This window comes from Oreochromis niloticus, linkage group LG17, assembly GCF_001858045.2.
Source record: "Oreochromis niloticus isolate F11D_XX linkage group LG17, O_niloticus_UMD_NMBU, whole genome shotgun sequence".
In the NCBI taxonomy this organism is placed as follows: domain Eukaryota; kingdom Metazoa; phylum Chordata; class Actinopteri; order Cichliformes; family Cichlidae; genus Oreochromis; species Oreochromis niloticus.
In genome coordinates this window covers 29,646,301-29,665,326 of record NC_031981.2, presented here as the reverse complement: position 1 = coordinate 29,665,326, position 19,026 = coordinate 29,646,301, and the positions used below count along the sequence as shown (strand labels likewise).

General features: G+C 37.5%; 2 protein-coding genes across 3 annotated transcripts in view; both read right to left on the bottom strand.

Moving 5' to 3' along the window:
* Window positions 1-19,026, bottom strand: part of LOC100710693 (complement factor H) — a 112,391-nt gene that overhangs the window by 54,718 nt on the left and 38,647 nt on the right. The window contains exons 14-17 of one of the 2 annotated variants that reach the window (XM_025899415.1): window positions 18,176-18,361; window positions 17,561-17,743; window positions 16,435-16,614; window positions 14,535-14,853 (exon numbers count right to left, since the gene is read on the bottom strand). In XM_025899415.1, coding sequence (XP_025755200.1) covers window positions 14,660-14,853; window positions 16,435-16,614; window positions 17,561-17,743; window positions 18,176-18,361 — 743 coding nt within the window. In that variant the 3' untranslated portion in view covers window positions 14,535-14,659. Of the gene's footprint in view, window positions 1-14,534; window positions 14,854-16,434; window positions 16,615-17,560; window positions 17,744-18,175; window positions 18,362-19,026 lie in introns of those variants that run through there. The other variant, XM_025899417.1, reaches the window with a different exon arrangement.
* LOC109195166 (complement factor H) lies at window positions 207-5,147 on the bottom strand. The gene is made up of 9 exons (XM_019346782.2): window positions 4,954-5,147; window positions 4,593-4,772; window positions 4,038-4,143; window positions 3,028-3,104; window positions 2,397-2,576; window positions 1,927-2,115; window positions 1,544-1,729; window positions 905-1,084; window positions 207-497 (listed from the first exon to the last, which is right to left on the bottom strand). Exons 1-9 carry the CDS (start codon window positions 5,021-5,023, stop codon window positions 307-309), a joined length of 1,359 nt encoding a protein of 452 aa, XP_019202327.1. The 5' UTR covers window positions 5,024-5,147; the 3' UTR covers window positions 207-306.

Sequence of the window (19,026 nt, the reverse complement as noted above, 5' to 3'; positions counted from 1 at the left end):
CAAAAACACTAATGGCAGGTATGATCTCCTGCCAAAGGGAGGGAGTTTGTAATTTTATTTATTTTTTACTTCCTTTTGTTATCTTTATTTAATCAGAATATGTTCAGACTGGAAAGATAGGGCCACCATTTTGTGTATTTGTCCACAAAGGATTTATGAATGACTTTGATTTCACACACAAAAAAGATGTACAGGAAGAACACAGACTGAGTACATAGGCTTTTATTAAAATGACCACACACATCAGTGCACTAATCATTTATAGATTTGCATGCTCATGCTCATCGAATCCAATAGACAGAAATGTTACTGGCATGTGGGCAGATGCATTACGCCTTCAATGCACTTCTGACGCATTCCCGAACTGCCAACAGGTCTTCCCCTGGTACATCTGAACTCAATTACATCATTATGTTGTGAATACAGCTTATCATCGCTGACATATCTGAATTGAATATTGTGTTTTCTCATGTCTTCTCTATTTACAGTGCAGGGTTCTGTAAGAGTTAAGAGATAAGATTTTGTTAAGTCAGTACAGTACATTAATACAGGTATGCACAACATATATCATATATAACTATTCAATTCTTTATTACAAAGGCACAGTGCTTAGAACCAAGCAAGTCTGATCAAATGCAATCTGTATCTGTATCAAACAGCCTAAAGTTAAATTGTCTTAATTTTCCCGTTTTTTTAATAACATAAAACAGAGCACATCTAAGAGCATGAAGCCCCCAAATTCTGCATCCTTTCTCAAATAAATTATGTCAACAGCTTGAAAGGCTGATTCCTGTGTCAACTCAATTTTCTCTAAATGTAAGGGTAAAAAAAACTTGGGACCCCAAAATACTTTTACACATGCAGAATCTTAGAAAATACAACATAATATGGAACTATAACTTACTGAGGCATCTCATCTGTCCAGTCCATTTACCATTTTTACAGGTTTTATATGGTGTGCCTTCCATTATGTAGTAATTTTGACAGATATACTCAACACTTTCTCCATGGCTGTATTGCCTTTTAGTACTGGTTTTGGTGTCTCCATCTGAGAGTAATGGTGGTTTCTCACAACCCACAGGATCTTAAATGAATATAGACAAAAAACAAACAAAAAACTTGAAATTGTTAATATAATATTTTTTTTAATATCTATTCGCAGTACTATTAGTACCATTATGCATCATCTTACACTCAATTTTTGTGTAAACCTTTCAGAGATTCAACTCTCCAAATTACTGTGGGTTTATTCCAACTTCTCTTTTTTTATATTTACAGCTGTTATTAACATGAGCAGCTTATCTGGGTGCTTATTACTGACTGGGCTTTGCATATGTACATGAAATTTCCTACACAGTGATCGTAATTAGGATCAACCGCAAGACTTGTCCAAAAACATTTTTCCCTGAGTAACTGTAACTGTAACTTTTTGGGGATAAAAAAATGTGATTAAAGCCTCCTGAAATTGCTGTGCACTGTGACTGGATGATCTTTTCTTGTCACATATAACGGGTGAGTGGACAGTAGAAAAAAACTGGCTTACCTCCGCATGTTGGAAACGGATCGCTCCACTGTCCATTTGCCAAACATTCAACTGTTTTATTGCCTTGCATAAAGTGGTTACGTCTAAGGCAAGTAAAGGTTAGCTTTTGTCCTTTCTTTAGCTCATTGCCTTGTATGTGTGATGTCATTCTTACACTGTCTGATATTCTTGTGACTTTGCAGTGATCTGTTTTAAAGAAGACAGTCTTTTAATCTTTCAGTTTAAAGTGTAATGCAGCAGTAGTCTAGACCCAAAGGAACCAAATAAAATGTAAATCTTAATCATTATATAATTTCAACAAATAAAATATGATGATTACATAATTGTTACACACATATATGGACATTTAAAAAACATGTCAAATCACTTTAATGTAAACATACCAGAGCAGGATGGAAAGGAAGCATTCCAGTACCCAGTTTCTAAACACTCGATTACTTCAGAACCTTCCAGTTTATACTGATCAGCACAACGAAAATGTAATGTGTCCCCAGTCTTTATCGCTTCATTCCCTTGAGGTAATCCAGTTACCTGCAGATTAGGGTCCATTACGCCAACTGCACAAGGGATTCCTGAAAACAATAAATGAGAGTCATTATTACAGTTGTAGACATAATAAAGTTTTTTTTATTATGCCCTGTGAATGCTACTATTAAACATGGAGAAGCTTATTTAAAGATAACCAAACATGCATTTTGAGAGTAAAAACAAGCAACAATACTTCCTTTATACTATTTTTATAGTTTTGCACATAGCGGCTGCAAAATGGCTCCATATTGCTCCCCTCTGAATTGCAAGAAAGCAGAATGCAAAGAATGGACTATGCAGAAATATAAAGAGATCTACATCTTACTGAGGCATCTCATCTCTCCAGTCCATTGACCATTTACACAGGTTTTGTACGGCCCACCCTCCATTCTGTAGTAATCCTGGCAGATGTACTCAACCCTTTCATTATGGCTGTACTCCAGTCTGGAACTTTCCTTGGGCTCTCCATTTGAAAGATTTGGTGGTTTCTCACAACCCTCGGCAGCTACAAATATGGGCAACAAAAATACAAGTTTAAGAATGATTTCATCACAATAATCACATTTCACCTTGAGTGACACATCACTGACCTTGATCAATTAAATTAAAATAAGTTTTATTCATATACCAAGAATTCATTAAAAAAATGTTTTCTCAAGATGCTTCATAATGTAAGGTCAAGACGCAATAATATAATAGAGAAAACTGCACTTAATGTGAGAAGAAAGCCTTCTCAGAAGAAAGAAGAATAAATGGGCAGCCGTTGACCTTGACCAGTTGGGTGGTGAGGGGAAAGAGAAGGCAGAAAATAAAGTCACAAATAAATAGAGGGGAGTGAAGAAGAAGTGCTAAAAATATTTTAAGTTGTTATAATATATGTATACATCTTTAAGCTAGTTCAAACTACAAATGTCAAATAAACGTAACATTGCTGGGCTGTTGACTGAAAGACTTACTTTCACATACTGGCACAGTACTACTCCATCCGTCCAACTGACAAGTTCGACTGCCATCGCGATCTCCCATTGTATACCTGCAATGACAATTCATATCTCGTTTTGTATTTTCACCCACACACTAAAAATTATAGAATACTATGCACAAGTCTTGAGCAATCATTTTACTTCCAAGTAACCATTTTAAGTGGTCCTGAGATCGGACATCATAATTGGACTCTTAATTATTTTTAGTTCTTTTCTTGTACCTAAACATTTTCAGAGGAATGTTTGTTTGTTAAACCACTTAACAATGTTGATCATCTGCTGTTCACTGAAGCCTCATCGGAAATGACCTCAGTGGACGTGTGGCCATTCTTCAGGAAGGGAAACTGGGAGAAAAGACTGAGGTATGTTAACTTAACACAAGGCGTACAATGAAAATCAGCAGAAACAGGTCTTGAACAGTGAGTTCCAGCACCATCTTTAGAACAGCTCTGTCATGGTTTCGGTGCTGTTGAAGATCTTTTCAAAACTGATGGAACCACGAATGCAAGTTCCTTCAAATTTTCATTCATCATGCAATGCTGTTTGGAAAATGTCGACAACAATGGGACAAAAGGAAGCCATTATTCAAAGGCGCCTTGAAGAAGCCTGGCAGACTATTCCTAAGACTACATTAAAGAAATTACAAGAAAGCTTGCATAAGAGAGTTCAGGCTTATGTTTAAAAATCTTTAAAAAGGTGGTCAGTGAGGAACCATCCTCTGTCAACTGACCCAACGCTCCATGCAGTTCATGCACTGAAAGCTGCACACAAGGCCAAGTGCTCCATCAGCCTCTACTGCAACACCTAGAGGAATCTGAGGCAGAAAATTTCGTGCAAACCACCTGAGCCATTGTACGGGACTTTTGTCTTAGAATTAAATTCAACTTGAAGAGTTTTCTGTTTTGACAGACAAATATAAGCGATCCTCATGGGACTTTCAGAGACCGTGCATTATGACACTGAATTATTATAGATCCACATACCCTGAATTGCAAAAGTATTTGATAGCTGTTCCAAAAACGAGCTCTTCTCCGTGGATAATTTCATAATAGCCATTGGGAACGTCCTCAGGGAGTTCACATGGCTTTACTGAAAAAAATGAAAAAAGAATATTTTTCATGAGTAAGTATAGACTAGACCTTACTCTTCTTGTATTATTGCTTATTTTTAATTGAAATCAGGTGCAAGCCGACAGTGACATAAATGTGTTCTTATGCTATTTTACATAACTCTTCTGTTAATAACAGTGTTGAAGTGTGGGTACAACGTTATTAATGCATGGATTTGAGGAAGCGATTTGCTATTTTCGTACAATAGATTACTGTCAGCAGGATACTGCAGCAGTTTTACAACTGTCTCAGTACAACTCTTTCTAATTCCAAAAAACGTTCCAAAAAAAGTTTTGGGATAAAACTTTGCTAACTGATATTTTGTGAAATGTCATGAATTGCAGCTTGGAAGGGATTAAGGTTTGTTTGTAACCCTATAAATACAGTCAATAGGTAACAGCAAAATAGCAGGCAAACCATTTAACTTACAGGTGCATTTTCCCCGACGGATACTCTCCCAGCCAGTATTTGTGCATATATATCTGATGGTTGGACCAGATATATAACCAGTCTCGCATGTGAAATGTATCACATCTCCTTCGTGGTACTCAACTTTTTTAGTATTTTCTGACACATAGGAGTGAGGAACATTTGGAAGCCTTGAACATACTGAAAAAAACAACATGGAAAGAGATGTGCACATAGATTGACCAAGGATTCCAAATTTACATCTTCATTTATATGTAAAGAGATAGTAGAACAAATAAAAAAGAGGGTAAGTAGAAGCAGAAGAAATGTCTTCTCTTTTAAACTGAACAAAGAACACAGCATTTAAAAAAGTCCGTCTTACCATTTTCTGAGAAAGAAACTTCCACATGTCCCCATAGCTGGAGAAACAGAAGGATTAATGACAGTCGCATTCTGTCAAGTGGACTGCAAATCAAATTTTCACTGTGCGCAAATCCTTTGACAAACTGTGCGTTTTCGGTGCAGAACTGCTGTGTGTTTATCACAGTATTCGAGGCCAATGGTTAAAATATGGACTTGCCTACTGGAATTGCACAAGCCTCAAAATGACATATCGCAAACAACAAGTTACACTGAACACGCCAGAGAAGTGTTCAGGAGGACACTTCACAAAACTCACCCTATAATAATTTATAGACTTTATAGAGTTGATTTCTTTCATTGCCTATAAAATAATGTATACCATTCTACAAAAGAAGGTTTGTGTCCTCTTTCAAACATCATATAAATTAATCCGTCTATTCTTATAATTAAATTAAAATATGAGATTAATTAGTCCTGAAATATAGAGTGGTCTATGACGCTCAAAATAAGTTTGCAAAATATAATAGTTGTTATATCTTATTTTGTGATAGAATGATTAGTGTTTGCTGAAAAGGTTACTGTGCAGTTTGATCACCACAACTAGTAAGTCATAAATAGAGATGGTACTGAGGTACAAAGTCCATTGTAAAAGTCAGCCAGTGATTCAGGTCGGTAAATAGTTTTAAAGAAGTTGTTGTTTAAGAGAACATCTTTAAATTCAAACATAACCAGTATCTATGCCTTTTAGAGAAATTTTCAACCAAGATGAAACTTAGTTTTGAAAATTTGAAAGAACTTTTGTCATTTTTGAATTTTTAGGAATAGAAAACCATTTCTATTTAAAGTTCATAAAATTGGTAGAAATCTGTTGTCCAACTCCTTTTCTAATAGATTTGCTTCTGGGATTCAGTTTTCCAGATTATTCCTTGGTATCAAATACCAATGTAAGTCAAATATAGTTGTGGAAGATGAATGCAAACTGTTTGCTTATACAATACTATTCTACAAGTTCTTGACCATTTCACAGGACATGTTTATTGAACACAGGACATTGTATATGTTCAGACTTTGCTTGTTGTTTACCTTTACGATATGATTTTCAATGACTCCATGTAATGAATACATGGTTTTTCATTAAACTCCTTCATGTAAAATCTTACACATCATATACTGAGTCATTACATGATGAAATGCAAAAATATAATTTTAGTGTTGTATCATACTGAGGCATTTCATTGATTTGGTCTATTCACCATTATTGCAGGCTTTGAATGGCTCACCTTCCATAGTATAGCAGTAGTTTTGACAGACGCACTCAGCCTTTTCATTATTTCATTATTCATGATTTTCATTATTATCCAGTGCATGGACACTGCTCTTGCTCCTGTGAGGCTACATAGTCAGTGTGTCATGTTTAGACTCTGGGCTTGTGTCTGAATGTCAAAAAGTTCCCAGTTCAAAGCATTTCAGGGTTATCCATTCGTCTCACCCTCTGTTTCCACTCGCTCAGAGCCGTTCATGTAACAGGGCCATTGAACATGGCAGCGGACATCATCTCGAAGGGGATCCAAGGCAAGCGGAGTGGAGACTCCACCTGCAGGTGGTTGACAGGATCTGCTACCACTTCGGGAGGGTGGAAGTTGACCTTGTTGTTTCCAGCGAGTTGACACATTGCCACCTGTTCTTCTTCCTGGAAAACGGCAACCCTCCACTGGTGTTGGTCCACAGGGATTGCTGCAGGTTGCTGCTAGACGGGAATTGGTCTTCCTTTGATCCAACCCTGTTTTCCTTCCGGAGGCTCTGTCGAATGCCACCTATCCCAGCCAGTTGATCTATGGACAGCTCCCACTCAGGGCTGGGACTGGGTGGCAGCTCAGTGCCAGGTGGCCCTGTGCCCTGTTTGTGCCTTGTTGGTGTACGTCAGCAGTGTTGGGAAGGTTACTTTTAAAATGAATTCCACTACTGGTTACAGAATACATGCCTCAAAATGTAGTCTGTAATGTATTCCGTTAAGTTACTAAATGTAAGTATCGTATTCTGAATATTGTGGATTACTTATTATATTGTAATGCTTTTAAAAACTACATGAATGTACTATTGCTGTGTGATTTATTACTGTTATTGAAGGCTACTGCTTTCAGAACTGCACATGATTATTTGCAGCTAGCAGGGTTGTTAATGCTCAACAACTAAAACAAGGTAGTTGCAGCAGGCTAATGTTAGCTTTTATGAAAGAACTTACTTCCTTTAGGTGGGAGGTCTTTGATGCTGAGAGCAGCTTGGTTGCTGGCAAACAGATTTTACATTGCATGGTCAGATTTCGCCCATCCCTTTTCTTCTTTAAGAAGATTATTATCACGACTCTTACATTAGAGCCTCTTATTGTGTGTTTTGTTTTGGTTTCTGGCAATGCGTGGAATTACCATAATTAGAGAGGTGATAGAGAGGCCTAACATATGAAACAGGAAAAGACTGCCGTGCAATGAATTTATTTCAACAAAGTAACTGTATTCTAATTATCACCTTTTAAATGGTAAGTCTAACGGAATTGACACTACATACTGCCCTCTCGCACCTGGAGAAGAGAGACACGTATGTGAGAATGCTGTTTGTAGATTACAGCTCAGCATTCAATACCATCGTTCCCTCAAAGCTGGACAGGAAACTGCAGGAAACTGACACACTGGTGCCAAGAGACGTGGTACCAGTGGTACGGCAACAGCACTGCCTACAACTGCAAAGCTCTCCAGAGAGCGGTGTGGTGTTCCAAAAGGATAATTGGAGGTTACCTTCCCTCCCTCCAGGACATCTACAAGAAACAGTTCCTGAGGAAAGTGGGGAGGATCATCAAAGATTCTAGTCACCCCAGCCATAAACTGTTCAAACTATTTCCGTCAGGCAGAAGGTACTGCAGTATCTGGTCCTGAACCAGCAGACTGGCCACCATCAGGCCACCAGACAGCTAGCCACTGACCACTAACACTTCATAGACACCTCACTCTCACCTACCGGAACCTCAACACTATGCCCTCCATGCACTCCTTTTGCTAAATATTCAAACTGCTGACCTATGCATATTTTACATAATGTATATATATATAGACGCACACACACATACAGATGCATATATGTACAAGAATCTCACTCACATCTGCTTTACCAGTGTACCAGTAATGTGATGTGACTGTCACGGTTCTGGGTCGGTGTGACCCAGTATTTTGAGTTGTGTTTTGGTTTTGTATGATGGATTTTTCCCTGTAATACTGGTGGTGGTGGTGATTATTAGGATGATAGATTATTTTTATTATTATCATTATTATTAGAGTTCCATGTTTCTGTTTGTTCATATTTAAGGATTTGTTCTTCGGTCGTGTCTGCTTAGTATAGGTCTAGTTCCATGCGTCATTTTCTGTCTCTCTCTGTGTCAAGTCAGCGTATTTGTGTGATTTCTTATTTCTGGTTTCTTGTTCCTGTTTTATTGTGAAGGTCTGCGTCTCATGTGAGTGTGTTCAGTTTTACCCCTGTCTCGTCTTGTTGATTATTCCCAGCTGTGTTCCCCACCTGTGTGTAATCTCCCCGTGTTTCTCTGAGGCCGTTTCTCAATATGCGTACTTGTGCGTACTTGCGTTCTCGTGTACTCGTGATACGTCATCAGTCGGAGACCAAGTACTGTTCCAATTCGAAGTACGCATCACGCCGAGAACGCGAAAAAGTCCCAGATGTGTTCTCGATCCGCCCATTTTATCGAGCATGCATCGGTGTAGACTTGGGACAGCTATATATCCCAGAATGCATCGGACTTCTCACTACTCAGGTTAAAGAAACCCCAGCAGCTGTCTATAGTATTGAGTGTCCACTAGAATAGAAATAAAAGCGTTCTAACATCTCACCTGCTTGTTTTTATTAAGGTATGTACACGTATGTACATGTACACTATTTTTATTATTAGAGGTTTCACTACTGAGGTTAAAAATGATATATAAGTCACTTAGATCACTTCTAAATGTTAATGTTTGGTTTATTTCAGTGTTTTATTTGTTCCTGAGTAAACCGGTTTGGCTGTGATTAAAGTTAAGCTTCATAACATGTTACTCACAGTTAAATTAAGAGGGGACGGCAGTAAAAACTGCGGACCTGTGACATCATCACGTACGCTGGTGTTCCGACTGTACAAATCACGAGTCCGTGCTCGCGTACTTGAGAATTGAGAAACGGCCCACGAGTCCGTGCTCGCGTTCTCGGCGGGTACGTACTCCCGTGCGTTCTCGGCGAGTACGTACTCACCGAGCACGCGAGTACGTACTCGCGTACTTGGGCATTGATAAACGGCCTGAGTGTATTTAAGTCGTGTCTTCTGTGTTTGTAGTTGCTGGTCCGTCTGTGAATCTACCCTGCTTCATCTGTGTACCCACCATGCTTCTCCTGTGTGTTCTACCTGCTGTCAACCGTCATTTACCTCCGTCCATCCCCTTTCATGTTCATGCCCTGGTTTGTGTTCAGTAGGTTAGTTGTTCTCAGTTTAGATACTCTCCTGTCCCGTTTGCCGTTTCTCTATTTGCTTTGTATTCAATAAACCACCTTCTCACCTTCACGAGTGCCTGCGACTGGATCCTCCTTTATCATCTCCACACGGCCCATCTCACTCGCCGTGACAGTGACAATAAAAGTGATTTGATTTGGAATACAGTTACAGTTACTCATATTTTGTATTTTAAATACCGTATTTTACTCCCCAACGCTGTACATCAGCCTCCCATACATATTGAATATGTAAGGAAGTGGAGAGAGTCTCTTGGCACAGCATGCATGCAAGATGGAGTTCACTTCAAATGTAATATGCTTCAGATAATGCTTTTTCTCTCCTTCTACATACTCTTCTTCATCATTCTATTACACATTAATCTTTATTTCATCTTTACAAAGGAAAAAATATCTGAACTGTGCTGGCTATTTTAGAGGTTTTGTGGCAAAGTATAGTCTGGCCTTCTTGTTGTTGGTATTTTTGTACTTGAGTGGACCAGCTGTAAACTATCAGTATTTACATTCATGAAGCATCTCCTGATTTTGACAGTGATATGCCTATCTCTTCAATATTCTGGGCTAGATGTTGTGAAGTTGAAAGAATTCTGTGTTTATCCACCCTATTTCTGACCTAGTCAGTATATTTGTTTAACAAAATAAAACAATTTCTCGGATTATCACTTGCATCAACATCTCTTTAGACAACAAATGCAAGTTCAAGATTTAGAATAAACTTCAAATATTTTCTTCTTTATTTAATAAAATAAAAAGGGAACGTATAAAAAGAACTGTAACTTACGGAGGCATCTAATCTCTGCAGTCCATTCACCATCGATACAGGTTTTGAATGGTCCACCGTCCATGAGCAAGAATTCCTGACAGACATATTCAGCCCCTTCATTATGTTGGTACTCTTGTTTAGTAGTTATTTTGGTGTCTCCATTTGAAAGAGGTGGTGGCTTCCCACAACCACAACATTTTATACTACTAGTAATATATTATTGAAAATTGTATTATTAAAATCTGAAATGTTAGTTGAATTTTGTGAAAATAGTTGTTCAGACTTATTACTGTATGAAATGATTGTTTTTGTTAATGAAATGTTTTAAATATTAGTATAAGTATACTGAAATATTGATATAAGTATTAAACAAAGATACTGGCTCACACAGAATGATTCTGCAAGTTTTATGTGATTTGTTTACTGTTTTCTTCTTGTCATTCATTTACATGTTTGTTCAGGCAGCTCCAGTTAAGGAAAAAACTTTATTGGCAAGAGGACAAGGTCATTACATTTTTTATTATAGTTTTATGATATATAATATAAAAAATAAAATAATGTAATTATCCCACAAGAGAAGCAGCAAATAGGAGAGCAGCAGTAGGAGAAAATGGGCTGATGTATTAATATAGTTTTTTAGAAAAGGCAACTGTGGCCAATACAGTGTCCAGACTTAAACCCCATAGAGCTGGTTTGGGATGAACTGGACAGAACAGTGAAAGCAAAGCAGTCTACAAGTGCCGCATGTTAGGTTTATATTGTGGATTGTCATTTATGCTTAGAAATATATAACTATATATTCTTAGAGGTGTATAATCGATGGTGTAGTGATAAGATGTGTGATCCTTAGTAGTCTGCAAAGACTCGGTGTGCATTCCAAAGTGCTCTGGCATATACACACACATCCTAAGGCAGTGGTTCCCAAACTTTTTTTGCCAGGCCCCCCTGTTTTTACAAGAAAAATGTTCCCCCCCCACACACACACACACAAACACATCCTCCAAACACACACACCCATATTTTGCTCCATTGCGCTTTATTTCACACCTCAAACATTTAGTAAATGATTAAGCAAATACAAGTAAACGGCAATAAATCACAGGTAGTAATAAAATATACTACTAACTCTTTTACGCTACGTCCACACCTACACCGGTATTTTTGAAAACGCAGCTGTTTCTATGCGTTTGGGCTTTTCGTCAACACGTAAACGGCGTTGCGATTCACCGAAAACGGAGATTATTTAAAACTCCTTTTTTGCGTTTACGTGTGGACGAGGATTACAGAGTTCGTCACGCAACGTCAAAGGTATGTGCCTCTTTTCACGTCACGCTGTGCGCCACGTTATTGGCCGTTTATCAATGCCCAAGTACGCGAGTACGCACTCGCGTTCTCGGTGAGTACGTACCCGCCGAGAACGCGAGCACGGACTCGTGATATGTACAATTGGAACACCTGCGTACGTGATGATGTCACAGGTCCGGAGTTCTTACTGCCGTCCCCTCCTAATTTAACTGTGAGTAACATGTTATGCCAAACCGGTTTACTCAGGAACAAATAAAACACTGAAATAAACCAAACATTAACATTTAGAAGTGATCTAAGTGACTTATATATCATTTTTAACCTCAGTAGTGAAACCTCTATTAATAAAAATAGTGTACATGTACATACGTGTACATACCTTAATAAAAACAAGCAGGTGAGATGTTAGAACGCTTTTATTTCTATTCTAGTGGACACTCAATACTATAGACAGCTGCTGGGGTTTCTTTAACCTGAGTAGTGAGAAGTCCGTGGCCGGGGGGCGGGGGGTTGAAAACGATGTGCCGGGAGTCCGCTGTTGAGTTTTGGACGAAATGCATTCTGGGATATATAGCTGTCCCAAGTCCACACCGATGCATGCTCGATAAAACGGGCGGATCGAAAACACATCCGGGACTTTTTCGCGTTCTCGGCTTGATGCGTACTTCGAATTGGAACAGTACTTGGTCTCCGACTGATGACGTATCACGAGTACACAAGAACGCAAGTACGCACAAGTACGCATATTGATAAACGCCCATTGTTTACATGAGATGAATTGCAGAATGGCAGATAGAGACAAAATACTGTTACTGTTAATCTGACTATCTTCAGGTTTTACACGCTTACATACACACACGCAGTTACTGTCCCTCCATTTAGAAAGGCAGAGCCGTCACGGTGTAATTATTTTACGTGTAGTTGTTTTTTTCCTGTGTAATAATATTCAACATTGCTGTCAATACATTTTTCAAAAAATGCCTCTCTGTGCAAAATGGGTTTAAACACATAAACAGCTGTGGGATACTGTTTGTCCGTGATTTGAACCGGGGGAACAAATTACGGCAGGATCAGCCTGAACTAAAAATCAAGAATGTGGGATCCTGTTTGTCCGTGATTTGGAGAGCCCAGCGCTGCTCCCGACGCAGGGAAACTGATTTTGCAGGGGAGACCTACCTTGGCACCTGTGCAGGTGAAGCCAAAGGTATGCTTCACCATATTTTCCTGTCTTTGGCTTGGAATGAAGTTGGTTTGGAAACATATTTGGCGATGCTTCTAGGGGGCGGGCCCCACACTTTGGGAACCTCTGTCCTAAGGTCATGAGAGAGGTCGTACCTTCTCTTACTCTTTTATGTTATGGTAAACACATCTATGTCCGTTTAGGTATAAGTACCTTTTGTTTAGACGAACTGCTGGACTTCCAGGCCCAGCAGATTTAGGGGAGTCATTCATGGGGTCACATCTTGACCCCCCACACACACACGCACACACACACACACACGCACGCACGCACGCACGCGCGCGCGCACGCACACACACACACACACACACACACACACACAGTGTATTGTTAAAATCAATTATTCAGATTTATTTGTGTTTGCAATTGTTGGTTATAAATATAAGTATACTAAAATATTTAATATTTATATCACTAAGTATTAAACAAAGATATAGCACACTGTTGGCACACACACAGTTATTCTGCAATTTTTATGTGATTTGTTTACCATTGTCCTTGTCATTCATTTACATGTTTGTTCAGGGAGCTCATGTCACTTCCAGTTAAGAAAAATCTTTAGTGGAAAGAGGACAAGGTCATTACATCAATAAATTACCAAAAGAAAAGAGAAAAAAAAGACACATCCAAATGTTTATGAAACATTCTGTGCTCGTATTCACAAATGAACTTAAATTCATGATCAATATATCACAATTTTCAAAGTATAAAACAATGGACCGAGGTGTTGGTACAGTGAGATAAAAAATATGGTTTTAATGAAAGTGAATGAAGTATTTTATACTAATTTGAGCATACTTGTCCTCTCTCATGAAAAAAACAGACACAATGGGAATAAATGATCCTTTCTTATGTTTAGTTTTCTAAAGAATTAATGAGGAGAGGCAAAGCCTCTGTATAAATTGCAGAATATTTAAGTAAGACTTTGAATTGGAAAACGATTTGCACTGTTTAGATTCTATTCGGTGTTATTTGGCAAGGTTTTGATGTGGGGCTACTGGTATTTCGGTAGTTATGGACAGAGAGGCTGAAAATAAAGAGAACGTCTGTCTTTAAGTTTTCTTTCTTGGCTCTTTTAGTTATTATCGGTGTCATGACTTTCATTTCAAGCATACTGTGCTGTCAATAAAACGCTGGTCATAAAATGACACCCTGTCTCATCTCAGTGGAGTGTGTGAGGAATAAAGAGCATGAGACACTACACAAACAGCTTTTATTGACAAGAATGCTCTTAAAGTGAAGTACTATTTATTAGCCATCTCATGATAACTTTTTTTGTTGGGTCTGCCTATTTTTGCAAACGCTCATATGGGTTGTATTTGACTGTAGGAAAAAATCTTGTTTGGACCAGAAAACTTGTTAACTTAAAATTCCTAAAATTGATTTAATTGAATTTTATTTTACAGCACCAAACAATAACAGATTACTCCTTATATTATAGAGGAAAGTACATGTCAGGTGGATTTTTTGTCTTGTCTGAATGATTCTACATACAATGACCCAGAGAGAAGTTATGGAAACTACAGAACGATCAATAGGTTTTTATGACTGAACAAACATCAGCCAAGTCATGTTTTTATACAGATCATTTGATAACTCTTTAAATCAGATCATCAGTATTCAAAATTAAGTTGCTGGGCAGTTGCTTTATTAAATTATAAAGCCAAGTTCTGTATATTTGTTCTGTATTTGTGTTAGAGGATTTATGCAAGATACATTTCACTCAGAAAACACGTAGAAGCAGGAAACAGAATCAGTCAGCATTTATTAGCTTTTATTGAAATGACCACAAACAGCACTGGTCTAAGTCTTCATTCTGGTCTTCAATTATTGACACATTAGTGCCCTCATGTTTATCTAGTCTTGTACAAAAAAGCATTACTGGCAAGTCGGTAAATGTATCACACCATGTTCACACTTCTGACGCATTCCCAATGCCCCATCATGTCTGTATCCTCTTTTACACTCAAACACGATTACATCGTTATGTTCAGAATACAGTTTATCATCGCTTACATGTTTGAACCGAATATTATGTCTGTTCATGTCGTCTATATTCACAGTGCAGGGGTCTGTAAGACATAAAAGAGAAACAGTCTTTTAATGTTAGTAAAATAGATGGATGTACAGAATACTGTGTTCTGTAAAGGACTCTGTGGCTATGATGTAAAACGTGCCATTCAAATAAAGTTTATTTTGTGGTCAAACGCTGGAATGGTACACAGATGATCTACTGTTGCTGTTGCTCATGTGGTGATTACATTCACTGATAATTTTGTCTAATTTCCCTGTGATTACTTTGGATGCAGAAGTCATATTTCAATGTAAACCTACTCATTCATTTAACCTACTCATTCTCCAAATAAGTAAACCAGTTTTTCATTCACTGACTCCAGCATCCCTTCGCTGGCTGCTTTTTGATTTATTCACTAAAACCATCCACAATTGATTCTTCAACTCAAAATAGTAAAATTCACAGATCTGGTCCATTTTCTTACTGTGCAAATTTTGTATAAAGGAAGAAACAACCTACTTCCTGACAGTAGAGAACAGGGAAACAATTATTGGAGAATTAAATTTAAAACATCCCTGTATCCGTACAACACTAAAAAGACTTTACATCTCTGTGTGTGGAGTGAAGCTGTGGAATAGACTAAGTGAAGAACTGAAGCAATGTCCCAGCATAACTCAGTCTAAAAAGTGACTCTCAGTCACTCAGTAACTCAGTCTAAAAATATGGTACAGGGAGGAGGTAGGGCTCTGATCAGGTGCACTCACCCAGTATTTTCACAACAGCAATATGTATATATGTGTGTGGCTGAGCAAATATGTTTGTATAAGTATACTTATCTGTAAATGTGTATATTTTTATAAAATAAAAAAATTAATAACACTAAAAATTATAAATAAAAAAATAATTTCTTAGTAATGCTCAGTAAACTTCAGACTGTACTATCCACACACTGAGGCTAAAGGATACTTAAGAAGAAATGATTTTGTACCTGTTGATTATATCAAACACAAAATGCTCCAAAGCATTTTATCCCCTCGATGCCTAGTCTATCATTTTAGATACATACAGCTTTTGGGATTTTTTGATCTACAACATTCAGTTCTCAAAAATCCAGTCTTAGTTTTTTGACAAAGTTCCAAAATTCAGATTAACAGTAAAGGGTTCTGGACTTTTTGTCAGAAATGAATGTTTCTGGCTGTTTTTTTTTAAATGTTTGCTGTGTACACCACCACAGTGGATTTTAAATTGAACAGTCAAGATTGAAATGCAACCTTCCAGTGTTTATTTAATAATAATAATACAAATAATGGATTGCATTTTTTATATAGCGCTTTTCAAGGCACCCAAAGCGCTTTACAATTCCACTATTCATTCACTCTCACATTCACACACTGGTGGAGGCAAGCTACAGTTGTAGCCACTTCATAAAAGTAATGCATTAGCTGTTTGTGAGTAACATGTTTAATTTCATATTTTATACACAGTTTCTCATCTTGAGAGGCTCACAAACAGTCGTGTATAATTTTGTAAATATCGATCACACCTCTGGAATTAAACAAAATTAAAAAACAGAAACCAAAATGATTTTTTACTTGTATCTTCACAGAATGAAAGAAAATGAAAGAAAACTTTAACTTACGGAGGCATCTAATCTCTCCAGTCCATTCACCGTCTTTACAAGTTTTGAACGGTCCACCCTCCATGACATAGTATTGCTGACAGATATATTCAACCCTTTCATTATGTTGGTACTGGTATTTGGTACTTGTTTTGGTGTCTCCATCTGAAAGATGCGGTGGCCTCCCACAACCGTGGGCAACTGAAAAAGTGTGAGCAATAGAGAGAAAAAAGTTTATGCAACATTTAGTCATAATAACTTTATTTAGTCACATTTTTATTTTCATATACTGTCACACATCTTTTTACATTTCAGATGAAGTAATCATCGTGTAATCCGAGTCTTGCAGATCAGCCTTTAAGACTGCTTTGTCATCACTCAAAGGACTCATTGTAACTATTGATAAACTGTGTTGTACAGGTATCAAACTCATGTGTTATAAAGGAAACATTGCTGTCTTCTGTTCTGATTTATTCATCTGCTGCCCTCTCCCACATCTTACAAATCCTATCCTTTTAATTCTTTAAATTATTTTATTATGAAAAATAATTTATTTTTTAAGTTCAGACTCTTATATGGTTTGGGTGTGTCCATCATGTTCTCATATTTCCTCTGACATGTCCAAAGCATGTTGTATGCCGCTGTTCTTCTGTAGACAGTGTTAAAAACACTGAAATCCTGGAAAAACAAACCTGACAATAATGTTCTCAGTATGACTTTGGGTAGACTGCAATAGTGTATCTAGGAAGAATAGTAAAAGTAAAAACCCATCCACTTAAACAGTGAAGTCATTGTGATGTTCTCAGAGCTGCAGCACAGTTTGGGGATGGGGGGTTATTACAGAAGTTTCTATAAAAACTAATTCTTCTTGTTCGTATTAATATTATTATTATTTAATGATATTACTGCAAACTAACCCTGAAGTCTACGTTGTGGTGTGTTCAGGTATAATCTTAAATGCACCACATTTCGAACAGTTTTGAGCTACTGTCTGTGTTAGTGAAAACAACTTTTCAGCATCACACTTAACCAACTTCTCAGATTTAATAAACTTCTTAAACTGGTTCCAGCGTCCCTCCACTGGCTCTTTGTTTATTTAGAACAGATTTAAAAACTTTGTGAGTAACAAAAGAGAAATGTAACTCACGGCGGCATCTCATCTCTCCAACCCAATCACCATCGACACAGGTTTTGAACGGCCCACCCTCCATGCCGTAGTCTGTGTCACACACATATTCGACCTTGTCATTGTGTCTGTACGGGTATCTAGTCCCTGGTTTGGCCCGTCCATGTGAAAGAGGTGGTGGTGGCCTCCTACAATCCTTGGCAGCTAAAAATTGTGGGCAATAACAGAGGAAAAATCAACATTAGATACTATTTTGTCACAATAATCACATTTTCACTCTGATCTGCTGTCATGCATCATTTTTCATTTGAAGTGAAATATTTGTCATATACCCTGCACATCACTCTACTTTACCTTAACACTGTGTGGCCATCTATGACAAAGAATTAACTAGAAACAATGTTCACACAAACTAATTAGCATGAGAGCCGATCAGGCAGAGGACATCTTACTGATAACCTGAAATGTGTTTTTCCTTCAAAACTAAAGGTTGAAATCCTCTTGTTAATTTGGGGTTTAAAGTGGGTGTAACTTACAGTCATTCACACGACACCCCAAGAAATACCAAAAACAGCAATAGCAATCTTTTTCCATCCTTTGATAAACAGTAAGACCAAAAGAGGACAAGTGTTGTACCTTCACATGTGGGAAGAGGATTGCTCCACCGTCCATTTTCCAAACACTCAAGCGTTGCATTCCCTTTGATGATGTGATTACTGGCTTCACAAGCAAATGTTAGATGTTGTCCTTTTCTTATTTGATTGTCTGTTACATCTGTGGTGATTGTTAGACCTGCTGGTGTTTCAGGGACTCTACATTTCTCTGTTTTGAAAAAGAGAATCTGTTTTACTGTGAGGTTTACATTATAAACATGAAACAAAATCAGATTCATAGTAATAAGCCATTTTCTTACTCCATTTTCAAACTAAGCAAGTTTTTCTTTAAATATTTATTATTAGTAGGCATTCAGTTTCTCATTGCTGTAATGAAGATGTAATCAATGTCCATTCTTTTAGATAAGATAAGATAACTCTTTATTGTCATTGCACAGTCATATATAGTACAATGAAATTGGAAAACTGTCCTATGTCGGCACAACATATAACACAACACGATACGACACATCACAACGCAACACAGTAACTTAACTTAGTAATAAAAAATGAAGAATAAGTATATGTGTATTGCACACTGTTATTATTGCACATTAAATATTATTGCATCTTGTTATAAATATAAATATTATTACTGTTATTGTTTTTACCGTATAACAGTATATCTATGGACAGTTAAAGATTGTGTCTTTGGTACAATGTTGCATGATATTATTTCCATTGTTTTGTCCCTCAAAGCAGGACTACAGTCTTTCTCTACCCTTAACGAATGGTGGGGAAAGAAAGATGAATAAAGATGAAATCTGTCAGCCGGCAGAATGACAGCCAGCAGTGTTTTTAACTTTTAAAACTCCAGTTTTAAAGCTTATTCAC